This window comes from Xyrauchen texanus, chromosome 5, assembly GCF_025860055.1.
Source record: "Xyrauchen texanus isolate HMW12.3.18 chromosome 5, RBS_HiC_50CHRs, whole genome shotgun sequence".
Classification (NCBI taxonomy): Eukaryota; Metazoa; Chordata; class Actinopteri; order Cypriniformes; family Catostomidae; genus Xyrauchen; species Xyrauchen texanus.
Window position 1 is genome coordinate 43808674 of NC_068280.1, and position 22934 is coordinate 43831607.

At 37.2% G+C, this 22934-nt stretch overlaps 1 protein-coding gene across 1 annotated transcript in view; it reads left to right on the plus strand.

Moving 5' to 3' along the window:
* trpc5a (transient receptor potential cation channel, subfamily C, member 5a) overlaps window positions 1-22056 on the plus strand; it is a 60315-nt gene extending 38259 nt beyond the window's left edge. The window contains exons 5-10 of the mRNA XM_052127194.1: window positions 2459-2781; window positions 9211-9406; window positions 15071-15280; window positions 18851-18892; window positions 19087-19176; window positions 21060-22056. Of these exons, the coding sequence (XP_051983154.1) occupies window positions 2459-2781; window positions 9211-9406; window positions 15071-15280; window positions 18851-18892; window positions 19087-19176; window positions 21060-21947 (1749 nt within the window). The 3' untranslated portion in view covers window positions 21948-22056. The remainder of the gene's footprint in view (window positions 1-2458; window positions 2782-9210; window positions 9407-15070; window positions 15281-18850; window positions 18893-19086; window positions 19177-21059) is intronic.
* The last annotated feature ends 878 nt before the right edge of the window (window positions 22057-22934 follow it).

Consider the following 22934-nt stretch of genomic DNA (forward strand, 5'->3'; position numbering starts at 1 on the left):
AGGGAGTAGAAATTCATAGATATGATTTAAATATGAAGGCAAGTGTATAAAGAAATGGCGTGTACACATTTAATTACAAAAGCCTTCTGTTTTTATACTGTATATACTGTATATTTGCAACGTGAATGATCATTTCTGACTTTAAATATCCAATCCAATAGAAGTAGCAGGTGTTTTGAATAAAGTTAAGACAAAACTCACTTCGTTCGTGCTCATAGTTTTGAATGAATAAATCTCATTCTGTCGGGCAGTCACACAAATATTTTAACGTATCCGAAGCTCAAATCAGATCCGCAACTCTGCATCTGCAGATGGTCGGAACTTCACACAGCCATCGTGCGACACTCCATTTGAAAGGACTGACCTCTGGTCAGTGAAAAGGTGGCTTCAGTCCAGTAAGATGAAAGAAAATGATCTTCTTTGGAAATGTAATTAAGTAAAAGTAGATGTATTCTGTTTAAATTGCACTCAAGTTAAGTACAAATCTCTAAAAAGTATACTTAAGTATAATACTTCATTACTGCACTTTTCTCTTTACAAGTACAGTTTCAAAACATTATCAGTGGAATTCAGTATTCGCGGTCTGTGCAATTCCAACACCCGATAAAACTTCCATTGCGTTATGAATTGAATTCTGACACTTATCAAAATGCATTGATGCAAGAAACTTAGTGCTTGTAGCTAGAAGCACTTCCGTTCACATACTTGCAAACATAACACATTACACATCACAAATACATAACAATACAATAACAGAATACATATTCCACCAAAGTGACATAACTTCTGAGTTCTAATACTGAAACCAAATTATGAAATATTTAGTAATCATTCACTGCACTGCACAAATTGTGGTTAGCAAAAAAAAAAAAACTCTTCCTTGATGCAATGTAGTCTGGGTCTTTGTTATAGAGACCAGACCCGTCACAAGGAGAATCACACCATAGAGAATGAATGGCATTCCAAAAAGATGTTTAATCCATTAGAGGTGCAAAACGTGCACATAAATAGTGTTTAAAAGCAAAATAAAAAAAACTGTCTAAAAACTAGCCTTGTTTTTGGTACTAACAGCAGTACCTACTCCCCTTCCTAAACAATTGAGGCTGGAGTATATTTGCATTCAAGCAGTTCTGGCATAACCTTGTCCATGTGCTCAAACACTTGTTGTCCATTTTTTTTCACCTCTCCCCTAATGGTGGCTGTTTTATGTACACAATTTTAAAATAATTGAAACAAATCTTTATTTTAAATAAAAATGAACCTCACCTTACCATTCTTAAATGCAAAATAAATTAATAAATGCACAAGAATGTGTTAAAATGAGAGTTAAAAACAAAACAAAACCAATAAATAGGATGGGTAAAACATTTGCACAATAAACGCCAAATAAATATTGAAAATTGGTAAGTAAAACAATAAATAAGTCCCTTGAACGCAGTAATATCTTGCGATACTCGAAGGCTCCCCATTAGGGGTGGTTTTATGATTTCTGAGGCCCCAAGCAACCGACCAACCCGGGGCCCCATTTCAAAAATATATTGCCATTGTAGCCAAGTACATTCAAAATGTTTAATGAAATAAAAATCTTGTTAAAGATTTTTAATGCTTGTTTTCCAGTTTTTTCACAATACAGTGATAAAGTGATATTTACTTACATATATGTTTTTACAAATTTTTTTTTAGATTTACGTTTATCAAGGGCTGAAACTTTGCGTGGTGCAGAATAATCTGAAATATTGTTAAACATTGTAACAGTCCCCTCTTTGCAGCCTGAACTTGTTCAGAACGTTAAATCTTTGTGAAATCTGCGCTAAAAATAATCTAGACGCAGCGCAATGAATGAAAGAGAATGCAGGTGTCTCGACATGCATTTTTGAAACCTGAAGTTCTTTTAAACTTGACACAGTGTCTAAAAATTTTCCAGTCCTGTGTGAGACACTGAAGAAACAGTTAGATGCGATTCAGCAGTCAAGGAAGTTCGTTCAGCTCATTTATATAGAAAAACAATGGAAAAACAGAGAAGACACACGCAAAAATGTGTTCAGTGTGAACAGCCCCTCATCCGTTCACACGTGTCTGTGAGCGAGAGCACGTGGGCGAAATAAGTTCAGAAGGCCTGTATATTTTTTTCATGAATTACAAACCCAAAATCCTACTGACCGCACGTGTACCCAGAACAAAATGTCAACCCTCAAGCGGTTTTTGCAGAGCTTTCCTACCGGGCGGGGGGCCCCTGATGTCAATTGCATGATGGTTAAAACCGCTACTGCTCTCCATCACAGTTACTTATTTTCTTTTAACATACTTTTATTCATGATTTTCAAGGATGAGGGCATATCACGTAATCTGTCCATGTTGGCTTGTTCCTAGTTTGACCAGCTTCTAACAAGTGACAGACTTCTAACAAGTGCTAACCTTTTTTTTTTTTAAGTTGTTCTTAAACTTTATTCCCTCACAGTACAATAGTTCTCGTCCTCGGGAGGAATGGGAGATGTGGCATCCAACGCTGATCGCCGAGGCTTTGTTTGCCATCGCAAACATCTTTAGCTCGCTGCGGCTCATCTCCCTCTTTACGGCAAACTCTCACCTGGGCCCTCTGCAGATCTCTCTGGGTCGCATGCTGCTCGACATCCTCAAGTTCCTGTTCATTTATTGTCTGGTGCTGCTAGCCTTTGCCAATGGACTCAACCAGCTTTACTTTTACTATGAAACCGAGGCTGCAGATGAACCCAACCACTGCAAGGGGATCCGTTGCGAGAAACAGAACAATGCATTCTCTACGTGAGTTTCTTTAACAACTGCCAAGCACCCACCAAAGTTTCCTTTTCTGTCCCTCTGCCATTTTGTCTTAGTCTTACATTCTTATAGTAACTATCAACAGTGGGTGACACTACTTACATTATTATATTTTTCAGTAGTAGGACAGTTCAGTTGTTTTTCAAAATATTATAGCTATACAATCTATGAGTAACAAGTTTAGCATGACAAAAATATAAATTGATGTTTTTTGTAATATTGTACTGCACGTGCAGCTTTACATCCGAGCTGAAGAAGTAATCAAACACACTTGCCTAAAATGTCCACACTCTGTCCCATATGAAGAATGGGAAACAAATGCTACATGAATCACTGATGAATTTGAATCTCTGCACAGACATCTGCATGCCATTTTACATCATCTTTTTTGTGTAGCTATATACAAAAGATAAAATTAACACTTATTACAATAATGTTGCAGAGTAATATAATATTTGATCACTTTGTGTTCTGTGTTGTATAAATTATGTTTTCTTGGAGGTATGGTGGTATTTGTTGAAAATGTATCTGTTCGATACTCTTTAAATGGTTAGTTCACCCAAAAATGAAAATTCTCTCTTCATTTACTCACACTCATGCCATCCCAAATGTGCATGACTTTCTTTCTTCTGCTGAGCATGAATGAAGATTTTTAGAAAAATATCTCCACTCTGATGGTTCATTCAATGCAAGTGAAAGGTGACTTGAAGGTCCAAAATGCACATAAAGGTGGCATAAATGTAATCCACATGACTCTAGTGGTTCAATCCATATTTTCAGTGGTGATATCAGAGGTGTGGGTGAGAAACAGATCAATATTTAAGTCCTTTTTGACAAAAAATTTTAACTTTCACATTTACTCTATTCTTTTATTTTTGGTGATTCACATTCTTCGTGCATATCACCACGTTATGGGCAGGGAAGAGAATCTATAGTAAATAAGGACTTAAATAATGATCTGTTTCTCACCCACACCTATCATATCACTTCAGAAGATGTGGATTTAACCACTGCAGTTATGTGGATTACTTTTATGCTGCCTTTATATGCTTCTTGGAGCTTCAAAGTTCTGGTCATCATTCACTTGACGCATTGTAAGGACATACAGAGCTGAGATATTCTTCTAAAAATCTTCATTTGTGTTCAGCAGAAGAAAGAAAGTCATACATATCTGGAGTAAATGATGAGAGAACTGTCATTTTTGAGTGAACTGTTCCTTTAATGCTGTAAACCTAATTGACATCCTTATTGTTTTGTACCAAATAATTACTGCTGTGATTGGAGATAAAACAAATACAATTGCTCCCGGCAAAATTTTAAATGGGCAGCTTGTCTGTAGTTAAACTTCTTTAAATTACAGTTTCAAAGTAGCTTCCTTAACACTGTTACCACATACTGTATATTTATTCTTCCCAGTACAGCAGCTCTAGGTCAGCCTCAGTTAAAGCTGATTGGGCAGAACTGGTGTTGCTTTTGAATATTCATACATCCAGCTTTTCCAGTGATTTGTTCATCAATGACACATCAATATCCTCACAAACATCCAACACTGTAAAATAATGCTGGTTCAAAAACCACCTCATACATTTTTAAGAGAGACATAAATCTGTGCTGTGCCTTTCCGAAAAAAAAAAAATCTGCTGCTGCTTTTTGAAATATAAACACCTGAATCATAAAACAAACAACAACATATTGTTGAAATTGCTGGGGAGATTTTTGCATTTCCATCAGAATCCAATTATCGCTGAATAAGCTGCATGTGGCTTTACCACACTGAGATTCAAAATCCCTCAACCAAGATCACTTCTAAAGCACAGCTTCTTCAAGCGTCCTGCAGTGATTTTCTGAGGTTCAGTCACAGAGAATCCCCTTCATATAATAAAGCGCTTTGACATTCTGTTTCCAGTTGAAAAGACAAAGGCCGGAATTCACTAAGAAGGAATTGTTCCGACTGATATTGTCGTGCTGTCATGTTGATTTAGCACCAGAATTAGTAAAGGAATTATGCAAATCAGGTAGCAGGCTACATTTATAGCTGAACACAATTTAGTACGCCACAAGTGCAGGGTTATAATCCAGCAGACTGCCGCAGACTGGCATATTTTACCAGGACTGTACAGCTTTGCATTACTACAAGGATTTAGAAACCTGAATGGACTCTTTAAAATACAGAGTGTACACTCGTAACATTGTTAGATATCCGGTTATGGCGTTTTCCCCTATTATTTTATCATTTGACAATTTATTGCTGCCTCTATTAATCGAAAATGTACACAAACATCTCTTTTAGTAAAATCGTGTGTACCACCTGCTATTCATAGATGACAATAGCACGGCTTTAGATATTGCTGTGAGCACTGAGGGACAAATTCACTAAATAATTGCACCACTTTTGCAGTGGTATGCAAAAACTTGTTTTCTTCACTAACCAAACTCATATACAGTTTAACCAGGCACATTCAGCACTGAAAAAGCTCTACATCATATTTAATGCAGCAATTCATTCTTAGGGAACTGAGTTTAGTGAAAAAGGTGGAATCCATAAATATCATTATTTACATATAAAGAAGGTGTGCTTGCACTGAAAAGAATTGCAATGACTTCATTTGAATATGCTGCAGTATTCAAGCGCTTGGTTACATTTTATTGTGGGTGGTTTGTGAATAAGATGCAGGATTTTGTGCTGAAGTACAGTGCACAAAGTGCCACAACTGTTTAGTGAATTTGCCCCAAAGAGAGAAAAGACATTTGGGATGACTGAGACCATACACACACACACACTGGTACACTCAAAACTTATTCATCTCTGCTCTGAAGTATATTTGGCCTTTCAACTTAAAATGCCAAATGTCAGCTGCAACAGAACAGGATGTGGACTTATTTGTGTTGTTGGCTCTAGTGGGCTTCCAATTGTTGTGTCACTGTCTCTGACGAGTAAGTGAGGAACTTGAGGCAAACCCATAAGCATTTATTAGAGCTCGACAACATGAGCTCTGTCAATGCAGTCATGTGGTTAAGATGCTGTCCACGCTTTATGTATTATCAATTGACAGGGTTGGGGAGTAATGGAATACATGTAACAGGATTACGTATTTAGAATACAAAATATAAGTAACTGTATTCCACTACAGTTACAATTTAAATTATTGGTAATTAGAATACAGTTACATTCAAAAAGTATTTTGATTACTGAAGAGATTACTTTGCATTTAATGTCATTTGTTTCATTTAATATTTAGTCCTTTCAAATGGAAAACATTTATTCACATAAATGATGTGATTCAAAGTGCATTTGAACAGCTGTGAAACACTTTCTTATGATGTGTTACATTCATACGAGGAGACAGAGAAGTAAGTTTGAAGTAAGTTTGGAGCAGAAGAAATACAAATAAACCTTGTGTAAATTGTCAGGATCACTTGGCACGTCATGTCCTGCACAATAGAGAAGGTAGAGTAGGCATGGGAAATATTGTTTGGCAAAGGGGCTACATCATGCTTAAAAAAATTCTCTCATATATATATATATATTGCATGTTTCTTAGGGCTACTGGTTACGAATCAAAAAGGGGAATGGAAAATGCATACAGCAGTCATGTTCGGGTCTCCGGAGGATATTTTATTATTATTATTATTATTAATTTTTGCATTTTAGTAATGAGAATTTCTGTGGAATATGTACTTAATTATCATGAAAATGAACACAAAGCAAAAAATCATCACATTTTCCTGTTTTCCACATTTTTACTTTTATTTATTTTGCATTACGTTTATGAATATTTGGGTGGAAAATTGGTTTAATTGTCATAAAAATAATGCCGCAACGCAAAAAATTAAATGCAATAACTTTTATTGAACCCAGAATATTCCTTTATGGCTCTAAAAATAGGTTTCATTTTCTTTATACAAAATATAATTTCTTGAATCCACTTTTTACAGCTTGTATGATGATGTATCTCGATGCACAGGCTTTTGGGAAATAAAGGCAGTGAGATGTTAAAAGTCTGTTACAAACAGAACATAAACCATTTTTTTCTACTGTCACTGGATTCCCAGACGCAGCACATTTCATTGTCAGCCTACTCTATAGTCATGCTGTGTGCTTCTTTGAATGTTTGTGTCCCTGAAGTCCTTCCCTCAGCTACTATATGCAGTTCATCTAACAACTGCTACCTTAGGCAATGCTCACTGCTGCATCCTTTTTGTTCTGGTGTAACTCTGTTTTCCTATTTTCAGGAAATCACGTTGTATTTATCTCTGCCAAGACTTTAATGAAAGCTGACGCTGTTGAATATTTCATTTAACGAGAAAAAAAATTCACAATTCCTTTCACCCCAAGGGAGCGCGTAGACACACAAACTTCAAATCTTATAGCTAGCCAGACATTGCCTTCTAAAACTTAGGATGCATTTTGATAAACAGAAAAAATTTTTTTTATAGCTTATGGCTAGGTTATTTACACAGCTCTGACAGTCTGGTGCCATATGTGCATGTTTGTGTGAGTGCAAACCATCAGTTTGTGAGATTCATTAAACTTTAAATACATTTTCGAACTGGCAGAGCGGGGGAGATGAATTCAGAGTTTCAAAATTGCTCCACAGTAGAATGAATATAACAATGCCAAAACAATATTTCATTCCCAGATTCAAGTCACAGGATAGCATTATAAACCAAAACGACCACAAAATGGATTTAAATGATGATTGATCATCTGTCTGTTTTCCTTTTCTTTTCCATTTCTTCTGACATACTTCTAGTATATGGAGCAATTGTAGCATTGTTTTACATTTTCTTCTTAACTCACATACAGCTACAAATGTACCTGCCAACTTTTAGTATAAGAAACCATTAAACCATTACTATAATACCATTAAAATTCTTACATTATAATATTTATAATATTTAGTTTTTTATTAAAATCATTGCTTAATATTTATTAATGTTACAATATACACTGCCAGACAAAAAAAAAAAGAAAGTTGCACACTCTAATATTTAGTTGGACCGCCTTTAGCTTTGATTACGGTGCACAATCTTAGCGGAATCTTCATGGAATTCGCCAAACTTATGCAACATCACAACATTTATTTCCATCCAGAGTTGCATTCATTTTTGGCCAAGACCTTGCATTGATTATGGGAGAGTCGAACCACTCAGTAAAGTCTTCTCCAGCACATCCCAAAGACTTTTAATGGGGTTAAGGTCAGCACTCTGTGGTGGCCAGTTCATGTGTGAAAATGATTACTCGTGATCCCTGATCCCCTCTTTCAAAATTTGAGCCTGAGAATCTTGGCATTGTCGTCCTGGAATATGCCTGTGCTGTCAGGGAAGAAAAAATCAATTGATTGCATAACCTGGTCATTTAGTACATTCAGGTAGTCAGCTGACTTAATTTTATTGCCACATAACATTGTTGATCAACTGAAGCAACCCCAGATCATAACACTTCCTCCAGAGGCTTGTACAGTGGGCACTATGCATGACGGGTGCATCCCATTATGCTCCCTTGCAAATTGAAGTAGTTTTTTCTGATTAGCCTCACTAACAAGTGTCTTTCTTGTGACCACACAGCTTTTTTCCCAATCCTGTAAGTTCTATTACTTTCACAATTAAACATGTCCGTTAGTTCTACTTTCGTTTTTTTTTTATGATGTGACTTCAAGCGTTTTAGTTATCTCCGATCATGGCCATTCAAGATTCACCACTATACTTCCAGGTTTTAATAATGCGTTGGACAGTTCTTAACCCAATTCCAGTGTTTTCAGCAATCTGCTAAGTTGTTTTCTTTGCTTGATGCAGGCCAATATTTTGCCCCTTCTGAAAGGCAGTAACATCTTTTCCACAACCACGGGATATGTCTTCCGACATGGTTGTTTAAGAAATGAGAAGCTACACACTGCATCATTTATGGTTAAAAGAATTGTTGCCAGCTGAAACATATTAATCACTGCAATATTGATCCAATCATAGGCTCTTAAGTATCTGCTTATTTAAATCCAAAGTGCGACTTTTTTCTTTTTTGGCCAGGCAGTGTAGTTTTCACTTTTATATTGTACTGGTTAATCTTGCTGTCAGGAATGATCAAATGTATTTAAGATGATTCCTGTGACAGACACTTTATAATTCACACGTTAGATAGAAAAAATGCAGTGTGTTATGTTTGCCCATTAACCATTGCCCCCAGTCTCCCCTACACATATATTTTTTATATTCAAATTTTTTAAATAAATGTATATATTTTTCTTTCTTTGTTCATGAACTGTTTACCACTGGAGGCTTACTCTGATCTGCATCCTAAAATATGTCTGTGATGTTTTTACACAATATGTTTTTTCTGATTTATATTAAAAGTTTTTGCATTGTTACAACTATTCCTCTCTTTCTTACCGTCTCTTTCTTGATGCTTCTGTCTCTCAGGTTATTTGAGACTCTTCAGTCTTTGTTCTGGTCGATATTCGGCCTCCTGAATCTGTATGTAACCAACGTAAAGGCTCGGCACGAGTTCACAGAGTTTGTCGGCGCTACAATGTTTGGCACCTACAACGTCATCTCACTGGTGGTTCTGCTAAACATGCTCATCGCCATGATGAACAACTCTTACCAGCTCATTGCTGTGAGTACTGCATATCTCTGTAAACCTAAAGCCAGGAACATACTTAACACATATATGTAAGGAATAGTTCACCAAAACATTTTAATTCTTTAATTATTTAGTATCCTAATCTACTGAAGCGATACGATTTGTGCGATGAACAGACCAGAATTTATCATTACTCAAATAAGTAAAAATCAAATAAGGTGGCTACGCTAGGTGGCATAGCCAGAAACTTTTGTGTGGGTGGGCCAAGAGAAATAAGGCTATTCATATTTAAATGTGTTCCTAATAATGTGCTCAGTGAGTGTATGGGTAGCCTATTGCAACTATAGCTGTATGTCTCTGCTATGACTATTCTTCTCTGATCATGTTACTGCATCACATCTCTATTCTTTTATTAAAATGGGGGAGAGATAGCACTGCTGCAATAACATGGTGAGAGAGAAAAAGCAATATGGAAAACTGCATTTTTTTATTTTAGACTGATGGAGAAAATAAAGAGGCTGGAGTATAGAGCAGATTTCATCTTCCAAAGTAGCTTTAATTTTTTCTTAGATATTATGTCAACCAGCTTGATGAGCCACACCACTCCCTCTCTCCTGCAAACAGACACACGACCATGCCCCCATCTCCACATACCCCCACCGCCCGACTCTGACTAATGTACAGGGCATTATGACTAATGTACAGCACCAGTCGACCCCCCCTCCCCTCCTCCACCATCTCCTGCGAGAGCACTGCCCCCAGCCCTATGTCAGATGCATTCATCTGCAAAATAAATGGTGGAGAGAAATTTGTCATTTTCATGGTTTGTGCTCAAAAAGGGGGTGCATATCAACAGGTTAACCTCATAATTGAGATCTCAGATTTGCCATGTGACCTCAAAGGTCATATTATTCAGGGTTTTATTCAATCGTTCCACCAACCCATCTGTTTGTGGGTGGTAAACACTTGTGTGAATCGACCTAATAATTCATATAGCTTGTGTAGTGTTCAGGACATAAATGTAGCGCCTTGATCATTGAGTATTTCTTTTGGAATCCCCACTTGGGAGTTAACTCTGAAGAGTGCCTATGCAACACTATGTGCTGAGATGATGTGCAGGGGCACTGATTCCGGATATCACGTTGCATAGTCCACCAGAACTAATGCAAAGCGATGTCCATGTGTGGTCCACTCTAATGGCCTGATGAGGTTCATACCAATTCTTGCAACGGGAACCATGATTAATAGTAGAGGGCACAATGGCGCTTTTGGGGTGTCCAGTGAATTCACCAACTGACATCCACGGAATGCCGCCCACCACCTGCGATCATCCCCATGAATGCCCGGCCAAAATATACAGGCCATTATTCGGTTAAGTGTTCTTTCTTGTCTTAAATGGCTGGCCATTGGATTATGGTGAGCCGCCTGGAAGAGAGCTTCCCGACAGATTTTCGGTACTAATAACTGGGTTGTATTTTATTTTGTTTGAGTGTCCTGCTTCACTTGATACAACCTATCTTTGATAATTAAAAAATATGGGTATGTGAGTGCGACATTAGACTTGAGCTGTTGACCATCGATTATTGTGAATATCCTCATGCACACACATCGCACCTTCTCCATACTATTTGGGTCCCTTTCCCCGTCTTGTACCAAACGTTGGTGAATGGAGGTTTGAGAACAGCCAGTATCCATCAAAGTTTGACATGTATACCCCTGGGTACTCAACTGTATCTGATACGCACCAGCTCGATCGTGGGGTGGCATCAGGAATCCGGACCAGCTTACCAACCTCCATTATGGGGCAACAGTCCTGGAAATGACCTGGATCCTCACAGCTCCAACAGACCAGCTCAGGCCCCCCTCCTACACCCATGGGAACAGACTCGTCAGAGATAGCAGGGGAGAGGAAACCTGGGCAAAGGACCACCCAGCCTCCTAGTGGCAGGAACAGTAAGCTGGATCGCTTCCTTCAGCGACCCCGGACAGTGGCACTGGACACACTCGGCCATCCCACAGGGCAGCTGGTTAATGAACTGCTCCATGACCACCTTGTCCATGATATCCAGGAGGCTGGCTGCAGGGAGCTGTTGGACCACAAGCTGCGCTTCCCCGGAGAGTAACAGCAAAAGTTGCCCATTGGTCAGGTGTCCATTCCAACACCTTGACTGTCTTCTCGAAGAGATCGAGGTAGGCTTCTGGATCATCAGCCGGCCCCATTTTCAAAAGGGTGAGCAGCTCGGTTCTCTGCTTGGGCCTGCAGCAGGAGTTGAAATGCTGCTCCTCCTCCAGCCGCAGCTCGACGAAGGCCTGATGCTGGTTCTGCTGGATGCCGGCAAGGGTCTTGATCACCTTGCTCAGTGGTGAGGACTCAATGACAACGTATCTCTTTGAATTTCTTCCCGGGTTTCGGCCACAGTGTGACACCACGTCAGGGTTCATGTGTGGAAATGAGGAGACGGGGAGCAGTGGCACGCTTCAGGTAGGGCTTTTATTTTCTTTGCATACGTGTGCAGTGCATGCACTCTTTTAAAAGTTTTCACTCAGTTCAATAATCCACACTCTCAAAATAAACATAAACTTCTTCACAATTAATCCAGCATCATATGTCAACTCAATCTAGTTTTGATGAACAGCTAAGAAGTTATTTAAATATATGATGATAAAATTCATAGCCATCAATTTACATATACTGTATGACATTTGTTACAAATATTTTATTAGACTGGGAAAATAAAGTGGTTGGAGCCACTGCATGATATGGGAGCCCCGTCAACAATGTGTGTCTCATCACATTGCTTCGGGTGTTTACAGTGTAAATATGTTTATTATAATGCGAGTGCTGACATTATCCTGCATGACTGCCTCTGAAGATAGCAGTTTGTGGTTAAACCAATACAAGAACAACATGAGATGTAATGAGGTTTGATGTTATTGTTAATGTTAACATAGCCGCCATATTCGATTTTGCACTTTATCAGTTATTTGAGTGAATAATGACTTTTCATTCTGTTCATCACACAAAGTGATCGTATTGCTTCAGAAGTAAATATGACATTAGTGGCACAGAAATTACTGTACATACTTCAGCTTTGACATGTTTTGCCTTACTATAACTAACTAAAGGGGCCAGTAGTTACCTTTTATGTCTTTGCCATTAAACTGGAAATTGTATTATTCAGGTAGCTAGCTGTTGTGACGCAGCAGGCAAAGAATGAGGATCTAAGTGCAGCTTTAATGCAAATAAAAGATTAATAAAGTAACACAGAATATCACAGAATGCAGGAAACCAAGCACAGAACATAACAAATCATGCAAGAACTAACAAACTAACTGGGGGAAACAAGGGCTTAAATATACAAGGACAAACAAGGGAACGAGGAACACCTGTGGAAATAATCAGAGGAAAACCAATCATAAAATGAAACTACAAAGGACTACAAAAAGGAAACAGGAACTAAACAATAATTTCAACACAAAAGCACAAAAACAAAAGACAACAGGGAATATGTGACAGCTGTAAGCATATTGACAGTTGTGAAGTGTGTGCTCTTGTATTTACTAGCCGTGGGATTGATGCCTTTTTCTCGCACTGATGATTATCGATAAACAGCAGTATTATTTTTTTAAGATATAAAGAGGGCTGCTCGTCTTTGTCTCTTCAAACATATTTCTCAACACAACTTTGGTAAAGTCTAAACGGAAAAGTACACTCACCTAAAGGATTATTAGGAACACCTGTTCAATTTCTCATTAATTAAATTATCTAATCAACAAAACACATGGCAGTTGCTTCAATGCATTTAGGGGTGTGGTCCTTGTCAAGACAATCTCCTGAACTCCAAACTGAATGTCAGAATGGGAAAGAAAGGTGATTTAAGCAATTTTGAGCGTGGCATGGTTGTTGGTGCCAGACGGACCGGTCTGAGTATTTCACAATCTGCTCAGTTACTGGGATTTTCACACACAACCATTTCTACGGTTTACAAAGAATGGTGTGAAAAGGGAAAAACATCCAGTATGCGGCAGTCCTGTGGGCAAAAATGCCTTGTTGATGCTAGAGGTCAGAGGAGAATGGGCCAACTGATTCAAGCTGATAGAAGAGCAACTTTGCCTGAAATAACCAGTCGTTACAACCGGGGTATGCAGCAAAGCATTTGTGAAGCCACAACACGCACAACCTTGAGGCGGATGGGCTACAACAGCAGAAGACCCCATCGGGTACCACTCATCTCCACTACAAATAGGAAAAAGAGGCTACAATTTGCAAGAGCTCACCAAAATTGGACAGTTGAAGACTGGAAAAATGTTGCCTGGTCTGATGAGTCTCGATTTCTGTTGAGACATTCAGATGGTAGAGTCAGAATTTGGCGTAAACAGAATGAGAACATGGATCCATCATGCCTTGTTACCACTGTGCAGGCTGGTGGTGGTGGTGTAATGGTGTGGGGGATGTTTTCTTGGCACACTTTAGGCCCCTTAGTGCCAATTGGGCATCGTTTAAATGCCACGGCCTACCTGAGCATTGTTTCTGACCATGTCCATCCCTTTATGGCCACCATGTACCCATCCTCTGATGGCTACTTCCAGCAGGATAATGCACCATGTTACAAAGCTCGAATCATTTCAAATTGGTTTCTTGAACATGACAATGAGTTCACTGTACTAAAATGGCCCCCACAGTCACCAGATCTCAACCCAATTCAGCACCTTGTTGAATCAATGCCACATAGAATTAAGGCAGTTCTGAAGGCGAAAGGGGGTCAAACACAGTATTAGTATGGTGTTCCTAATAATCCTTTAGGTGAGTGTAAATTAAAAGGGGCCGCACACCGAACACGTCTGGTGGACAACATGGCGCATTCTAAAATTTAAAACAATTATTTTCTACGAAGGTCCGCACACACCATGGCTGCTGCTTGTTACCTCCAGAGGCTGCTCAAAATTCTGCAGCCGCATAGTGCTCAAATCACATAGTTCTCCATTACATTCAACCCAAAGGACAAAAATTATTTACTTTAGTCCCTGAATGATATATTGTGTATGTGTATCTTTCAAATAGCCTACACAATGTTTTTTCAGTTTCAAGTATGTCATTTTGTAGTTTGACAGCTTGAATGAAACCTCTTCAAGGCTACATACAGAGGACGTGCTTAATAATTTCTAATAGTTCAGTTTGCATGCACTTACCTGCAAACTCATGAAAATTACTTTATTCTTGAATAAATGCAAAAACCTTTATAATGTTTGTGTGTATGGTGACTATATCCACAACTTAGTTTGGACTGTACCTTGTCTTACCTGCAATCGGCTTCGGTAAATTTTATATCACCCTCTTGTGGTCTCCCAATGCTATTACACCAATTAACATTAAAAGGAAGGCCAAATGACAGTGAATTGGAAAGCACACAAATTAGGCTTCTAATTTCAGTGACGCTAACATTGATATATCGATGCCTCAAACATGAATCGATAAAATTATGTGCTGCTCAATAATCGATAAATCGATATTTTATGACATGCCTAGTGTTAACTGAACTATTGCTTCGCCATGACAGCAGTTGACATGAAATAGAAATTCGAAGGAAAAGACATTCAGCTAATCCCTGTAATAGCACCCCTTGTGTCAACCCTAAGAATGCAACTGATGCTTTTCTACTTTTCTCTGTGTTTTCTCAACGTGTCACTGCGCCTTAGGACCATGCTGATATCGAGTGGAAGTTTGCTCGGACAAAGCTGTGGATGAGTTACTTTGAAGAGGGGGGGACACTCCCCCCACCATTCAACGTCATCCCCAGTCCGAAATCATTCTGGTACCTGTGTCGATGGGTACATGAGCGGCTCTGCAGGTCAGAGGCTGCTCTGCCTGAAGACCCTCACAAACACGACAATCTTAAGGAGTTTACGGTAAAAAATCCATTTAAACATCATCACGACGGTTCCTTCATAATTTGATCAAGTGGTTCTGGTTTAAATTACACTTTTAAAAACCATTACATTGACTAACAGTACAGTCACACACATATGCCACCACACAGAATGCTTTAACAGCTCATTTACATTTTGATTGTTTTTGAACTATTGGGTTTTTGACTTTTGATGTTGGGATACAGCAATTGTATTTAAACTTCTATCAACATATACCTTCAGGTATAGTTGAGTGGAAAAGGAATATCAAAATCACTTATGTTAACAAAAATCATGACTAGCATGACTTCTAAAACAACAAAACTCCTATTCATATTCATGACCAGCTAGGTTCACCTCAGAGGTGCCATAATTGGACAATGGTGACCAAATTCTGAAATCACATTAAATATTAATCGAGACAATCATAGGTTAAACAACTGGACGGTCAAGTAAGACCTAATTAATATTCAAGAGATGAGTCCTGTTATGTCACAACAAGCCCCCTTCCCCCACTTCAAAATTTGTTCCAGCGCCACTGTCTTTGTTTAAAGTTATTATGAGCCTGAGTTATTTAATTTTAATTGAATCAGTGAAGTGGAATTTCATATCAATTAATTAAACTTCTATGCAGTAAGATTTCTTTGTGCAACAGGTTTCTTTTCTCCTTTGATGATGTAATGAGGTGTAAGTTGGCCCAAGTCAAGTCTCTCCCATTGCCATGCTAACCCCCCCCCCCAACCACAAACACATACATACACACCTGTTACAAATCCATCTCTGACTGTAATAAACAACAGTAATTCTGATGTACATGTACACACTCTCTCTCTCTCTCTCTCTCTCTCTCACACACACACACACACACACACACACACACACACAGACACTCAAATCTCTCCCACATGTTTGCAGGCAATGCTGTGTTGGGATCAAACCTGGATTGTTACATAAAACTGCCTACATGTAGCACTAAGAGCAGACCAGCTATCCAGCAAATCGAATAAGAATACGAAAGGTCTCTCAGCTCATACTGCAATATCAGAAAAATAAAAACCAATATATCACAATCACTTTATCCATTAACAGTGTCACAGGATCATATAAGCCCCAGTGCAAAAACCACTTAATGAGCCCTTACCACACCCCCACCCTCCCACAACCTACAAGGATAAACTTAAAACACATAAGAATGTACAGTAGCATTAACATTTTTATTGACATGAAATCAAACAAAAAAGGGATAGGATTATTTCATATCGGTAACACTTACCAAAGTTTGCAATTGTTAACTACATTAGTTAACATTAACACTTTTTTAGCTCTTATTAAAGGAATAGTTCTCCCAAAAATTAACTCATCATTTACTCAATCTCCTGCCATCCCAGATGTTTATGACTTTCTTTTCTCTGCTGAACACAAAGATTTTTAGAAGATTATCTCAGCTCTGTTGGTCCATACAATGCAAGTGAATGGTGGCCAGAAATTTTAAGGTCCAAAAAGCACATAAAGACAACATGAAATGTATCCTGTGGTTAAATCAATATCTTCAGAAGAGATAGGTGTGGGTGAGAAACAGTCCATATTTAAGTCCTTTTTAACCATTAATCTCCACTTTCACTTTCACATTCTTCTTTTGTTTTTGTCCTTCCGCATTCTTTGTGCATCTCGCCACCTACTGGGCAGGAAGGAGAATTTTTTTGTAAAAAAAGTACATAAATATTTATCTGTTTCTCACCCACACCTATAATATCCCTTCTGAAGATATGTATTTAACCACTGGAGTTGTATGGATTACTTTTATGTTGCATTTATATGCTTTTTGGAATTTCAAAGTTCTGGTCACCATTCCCTTGCATTGTATGTACCTACAGAGCTGATCTTTTCTTCTAAAAATCTTCAGCAGACGAAATTCATACACATCTTGGATGCATGAGTGTGAGTAAATGATCCCTATCCCTTTAATCGAAGTCAATGCTAATTTTTGCATTGTACAGTTTAACATTAGTTAATTATGAACTAACATGAACTAACAATGAACAATTGTAAATGTACAAATTAACATTAACCAAGATTAATAAATGTTGTTAAATGTTAGGTCATAATACCTAATGCATTTTCTAATGTTAACAAATAGAGCCTTTACTGTAAAGTGCTACAGATATATGAAATGACTGAGTTATTTGAAATCAGTCATTTTGTTACTTTATTGAGTTTTAGAGTAATATAGAATTATATAATATATAATAATAGTAGTATAAAATGTATATATAATTTACATTTAGCAGATGCTTTTATCCAAGGCGTCATACAAATGAGGAACATATAAGCAATTTGTCATACAAAAGGCAACAATTCCTGCAGTTTCACTTTGCCAAGTTCCAAGAGTAGCTAGAGCATGACGCAGAAGAATGCGAAAGAGACAGACAAAGAAAATGATTATTTTTTATTCCATTATACTAGGACTTGAGGAGTTTTAACATAGTCACCACTGTGGATGAGATGCATACTCCATCTAAAACTTTTTTTAAATAGCTTTTTGCTAATTTTATAATTATCACATGGAACATTTGTACTGTTAAAAATGTATTTGTCACAATGCTGGACCTTTTAAATGATCTCTTTTTGCCTGGTTAAATCTAAAGGTGATTAAAAATAGAGATAAACTTAAGCAAAAGGGTGGTCAGTTACAGCACCTGCACTTATCTAATAAGTTAATAAACTGTACATTTGAACATAAAATCTTGTTGATAAAAAAAGGGATGTGAGGTACAAATCTTGCAAAGAATTTAAAAATCATATGATAGTTAAACTGTATGATAAATGATATTCAAAGTGTGGTGTGCTCTTGCTTTGTGTTAAGGTACAAGCTGCACATAAAGCATAATTTATTTCCAATGTGCATTGAAATTGCATTTGATTTGATTGAGTCACTCAGTGTCGAGGTGATGGGAATATTATGTTGATAGAAACACAAGTGTGCCCTCATTTCCATGAAATGAGTTATTTATTCTATTATCAAAGGTTTTGAATGATAAAAATAAAAGAGAGCAATATGTCTTACTCATGTGGCCAAGTTATCAGATTTCTTTGTTTTATAAATGTATGAAGATATCTGCCTCTGCTCAGTATGTACAGTGGCCCCAAATAGAATAGAAGTAATGTTTAAAAAAAATAATAATAAAAAAAACAACAGTTTAAATTAATTGCAAAAATGCCTTAAATATTATAGTTACCAAACATCATCTAATGCGATTTATATTCAAGCATTTTTAAATGTGGCTTAAGTGTCTAAATACTGTACACCACTTAATGTATTTCAACCTCTCCTACTCTATGCTAAAAGTATGGTAATTAAGTTAAACTGGACTGAAGAGGCCAACATAAAGTATCTGGTCTGGTATTGAAATACTAATCACTCCAAAACGAGATTGGACCTGGAAATATCAACATAATGGAATTTAAAGGGATAGTTAACACATAAATAAATAAATGTGCCATTTACTCAATTAGTTAATGAGATCAGTTATTCTGCATAATTACACATTGAAGATTTGTTTCTTCTTTCAGGAAAAACATGCTGACAGGCTGATACAGAATCAGCATTATCAGGTATGCCAGCAGAATAAGGGCTACAATCACATACATGCGCATGTAATTGCATTACATCGCTTTGCCTCTGGTATTGTTTTCCTGATCCATCTGTCTTTGCACTGCCACAGCAAAGATCCAGATGCATTTTTCTATAGAAACAAGATTAGAGATTACTGTTTGCCATCTCTCTCTTCTTCTCTTTTACCCCTCAGGAGGTGATTCGTAGTCTAGTGAAGAGGTATGTGGCATCCATGATCCGCAGTGCTAAGACCAACGAAGGGCTAACAGAGGAGAACTTTAAGGTACTTCTGAAATGGAGAGTACCCAAGTATTACGCAAATAATCACTTGTATAAGCCTCAAGTTTTTTCAAAAAGTATTGGTGACTAGATGTTTCATTTTCATTATCTGCATTCACAATAATTGTTACTTTATCAAACTGCTATAATTATCTAGGTAATTTTCATGAAACCTGTCTAGAATATGTCCTGGTCATAATCCTAAATTAATACAAAACGATATGAAGTCATATTTTGCATAATGAAAATAAACCCTACATTTAAGACCATGTTTAAAAACACAAATTCTAATTACCGTAACACGTTTTACTTTTACTATTTTCATAGTTTTAAATTATGACTCTCATCACCTTAACAGTCCATTTTTACTGTATTAAAAAGATGATAAAAAAGATGCCTTGATTTAATAAATAAAAATAAAAAATTGTACCATCAAAGTACTTCCACAATGCCTAATAATCAAAAAGATTATAATTTTTTTTCACAATTGGGGTTAAAATGTGCATAACTCTCATGTCTCAAAAATGTAAAAAAAAAAATAATTCCTTAATTGTTTCTTTTGATTTTGGAGTAAAATAGGATCAAGACATTTGAAATACTGAAATAAGTTCAAAACATGTTGATATTTTGTTTAAAGTGGCTTTATATTTGATTAGAAGAATTTATTTAAACCTCAAAATAGTGCAAAAAATGTCATTTGTAAATAAACCTATATTTCTGTCCATAAAATATAGCATATTTACGTATAACATACTTATTATTTAAATATAACAGATGTAGTCCATTAAGCATTTTAAGACCCTTATATTAGTAACTTTTGGTTAGTGGTTGACCAATAGTTCTTTGAGTGAATAATTCTGATACCTAGTGAGCAAGAGAAATAATATGCATATGCTAGCAAAAGCAGCAATTAATGTAGGGTATAACGGGGCTTTCTCCCAAAACACTAAACAGCAGCAAAAACTACCACAGTGCTTTCCTTACCACCTGTTTGTCACTATACTCTTCAAAATATTCTCAGTTTATGAGATTACTGCGTGCAATGTCTAAATTTCAATGATGATGTAATTGGATCTAATAAGTAATCATATTTAAAATTGAGCAAATTTATGTAGCTAATGAGAATCCCTGAAATTATCACATTTATATTCTGACAACATACTTATTTATCACTTGCAGTTTTGTTTAAATTGATTAAATCAATATATTTTTTAATAGCTTTCAGAGTGGGCTCACATTGACTGATTTGATTACAATGGAGATGTTATGAAATGCCAAATGTGATTGAAATGAACAGGAAGTGGATAATCCTTTTCTGAAGTGTTTATTTTGATAAGTATTATCTTTATTTGTTACTCAAAAAAGATAATAGATAATAAAATCTAAACAACCTTCTGTTTTTATTACTTTTCACACCAATTATGTTGCTCCATCAATATTTAATAAATATGAATGTATTTTTTCAATCTTGGTATACTTTGTGAACAGAAAAAAGCAAATGTTCCTTAAGTTGTGCCTTTAGCCCTGTTTTACCCTATTCATAAATTAGCTGAATTTACTTCGTTTACCAAAAAAAAACCAACTTAAAAATAGAAAATGTGAATTATCTATTGACAACTATGTCAGTCTGAAGATTTTAGACCTGAATACCTGTTAATTAGCTAAGTCTTCTGTAAATAAAATATACATATATACATTATCTAAACTCTAAACACAGAAAATGTAAATTTTCTAACAAGTATATCAGGCTGTAGATTTTGGATATGAAAGATTGTGTTAATGAGGTAATCAGGTACAAATATTGGTCAGTTAATCAGCTTGGCTGATGCAGTATGGTTAACCTGAGAAACAGTATTAATATACAACTATAATTATACCCTGCTGTAGGAGCTGAAACAGGACATCTCCAGCTTCCGATATGAAGTCTTGGACCTTCTTGGCAACAGAAAGCCACCCCGGCGCAACTATTCGTCCAGCAGCGATGTCACACTTCGAGATGAGGTCAGTGATGACGAGGAGGCATCGAGCATCAACTGTCACCACAGCGATGGGAGCAGCATCGGGGCCAAGGGCGTGTCTTTCAAAAACATCACACCTTCAGATCCATTGTATGGAGTCTCCGCTCTCTTTCGGTCTATCTCTGGAAAGGAGATTGCTATGGCAACTACAGCATCGTCCACGTACAGGGAGGGTAAACCAAAGATCAATGGACTGAGGAAGAACACCTCACCCTCCTCTTCCCTATCCTCCGTGGCTCCAGCAAGACCTGCACTCTCACGGACCTGGAGGCGGTTTTCACGCTTCTCGAGTGCCAAGAAGAACTCCTTTAGACGGCTCGGACTGCTTTTTTCACGCATGGGCAGTCATCTTCCCCAACCTGCAGGTGTAACTGCTGCAACTTACACTATCTCAGATGGATTGCTTCACCCGTCAGGGGCATGGCGTGACTTGGGCTTCACCAGGGGTGATGGTCCAGTCACCCGCACCGAGACCAATCTTAATCAGGTGGATGTGGATGGTTTGAATGAAGGCGAAAGTGTTGCCATGACAACTAATGGACAGAGAGCTAATGGTAGGGATGTTTTGCTGACATTAGGACCTCTGTCCCCTCCCACTTCCCTGCATTGTGCTTCCAGTTTCTCTGCCTCCAGTTCCCGCCTCTTGGATTCAAGTGAGGATGTGTTCCAGGGATTGGTTGGGCCTTGTGATGGACAAACACAAGACTCCTCCCACTGGGTAACAGAACAGGACGATTCAGTGACCACGCAGCTATAGTGATGCTAGTCTGTACTGTACAGCACTTTTGTTATAAAAATAATCAGTGATGATGATATCAATAACTATTACCTTACCAACAACAACCAATTCTTTTGTTTATTGCATTTAGTTGCTGCTGCAATATTTGTTGTTTCTCTCTGAGATTTAACCAAATCAAAAACCATACACAAGAAAGATGGGATGAATGAATGCAATGACGGACAATAGATGAAGATAATAAGGGACAGAAAAATGCCATATTCAGCAGAACAGAAAAACTGCAGGCCAGGTCAAATTGTTGGTGTCACAATGTCAAAAAGTCATATCAATCATTTAAAGGTGCACTCAGTAATTTTGTCCTCATTAAAAGATTAACTCCTAAAGACATGAATTGTAATTTTACAATATATTTAGAAAATGATGAACACTCACATTAAAAAAAAAGACTCTAGTCATATCAGTAACTTTATAAAAGCTACATTTTCTACATGGAGAGGGTCCGCACATGGGGCTGTCATGTTAGGATCACATGACCAGCCGAATACTACTCGCTTAATCTCAGTAACAGTCCTGTTATTTGACACTTTCACTCATTGATTAAAGTAATCATGGCTGACTATGAAGACTACATTTCTACAATGGCATCTAAAACTAAAAACTATTGATTTTATAATTATGCTGCACCCAAGCCGCTAGGTGTCAGTGTAAGTCCAAGATGACACAAAGACAAAAGTTAGTGAGTGCACCTTTAAAGTCAGCATGAAGTGAATATTGACTCGATATACTTTCCTAGTACAGGTCCATGGTCTTTTGTGTACTATATGATTCATCATTGCATGTTATTCCAAAGAGAATTTTTTTTTTTCTTCATCAAAATCTAATAACTTGGCATCTTGTTAATGACTTTTCGTCATCTAGCATGCACGGACAGGGAAAACTTTTAATAATATATTTAATGGTTAACATTAATGGTTAATGCAATAATAGTTAGTGACAATAGATTTT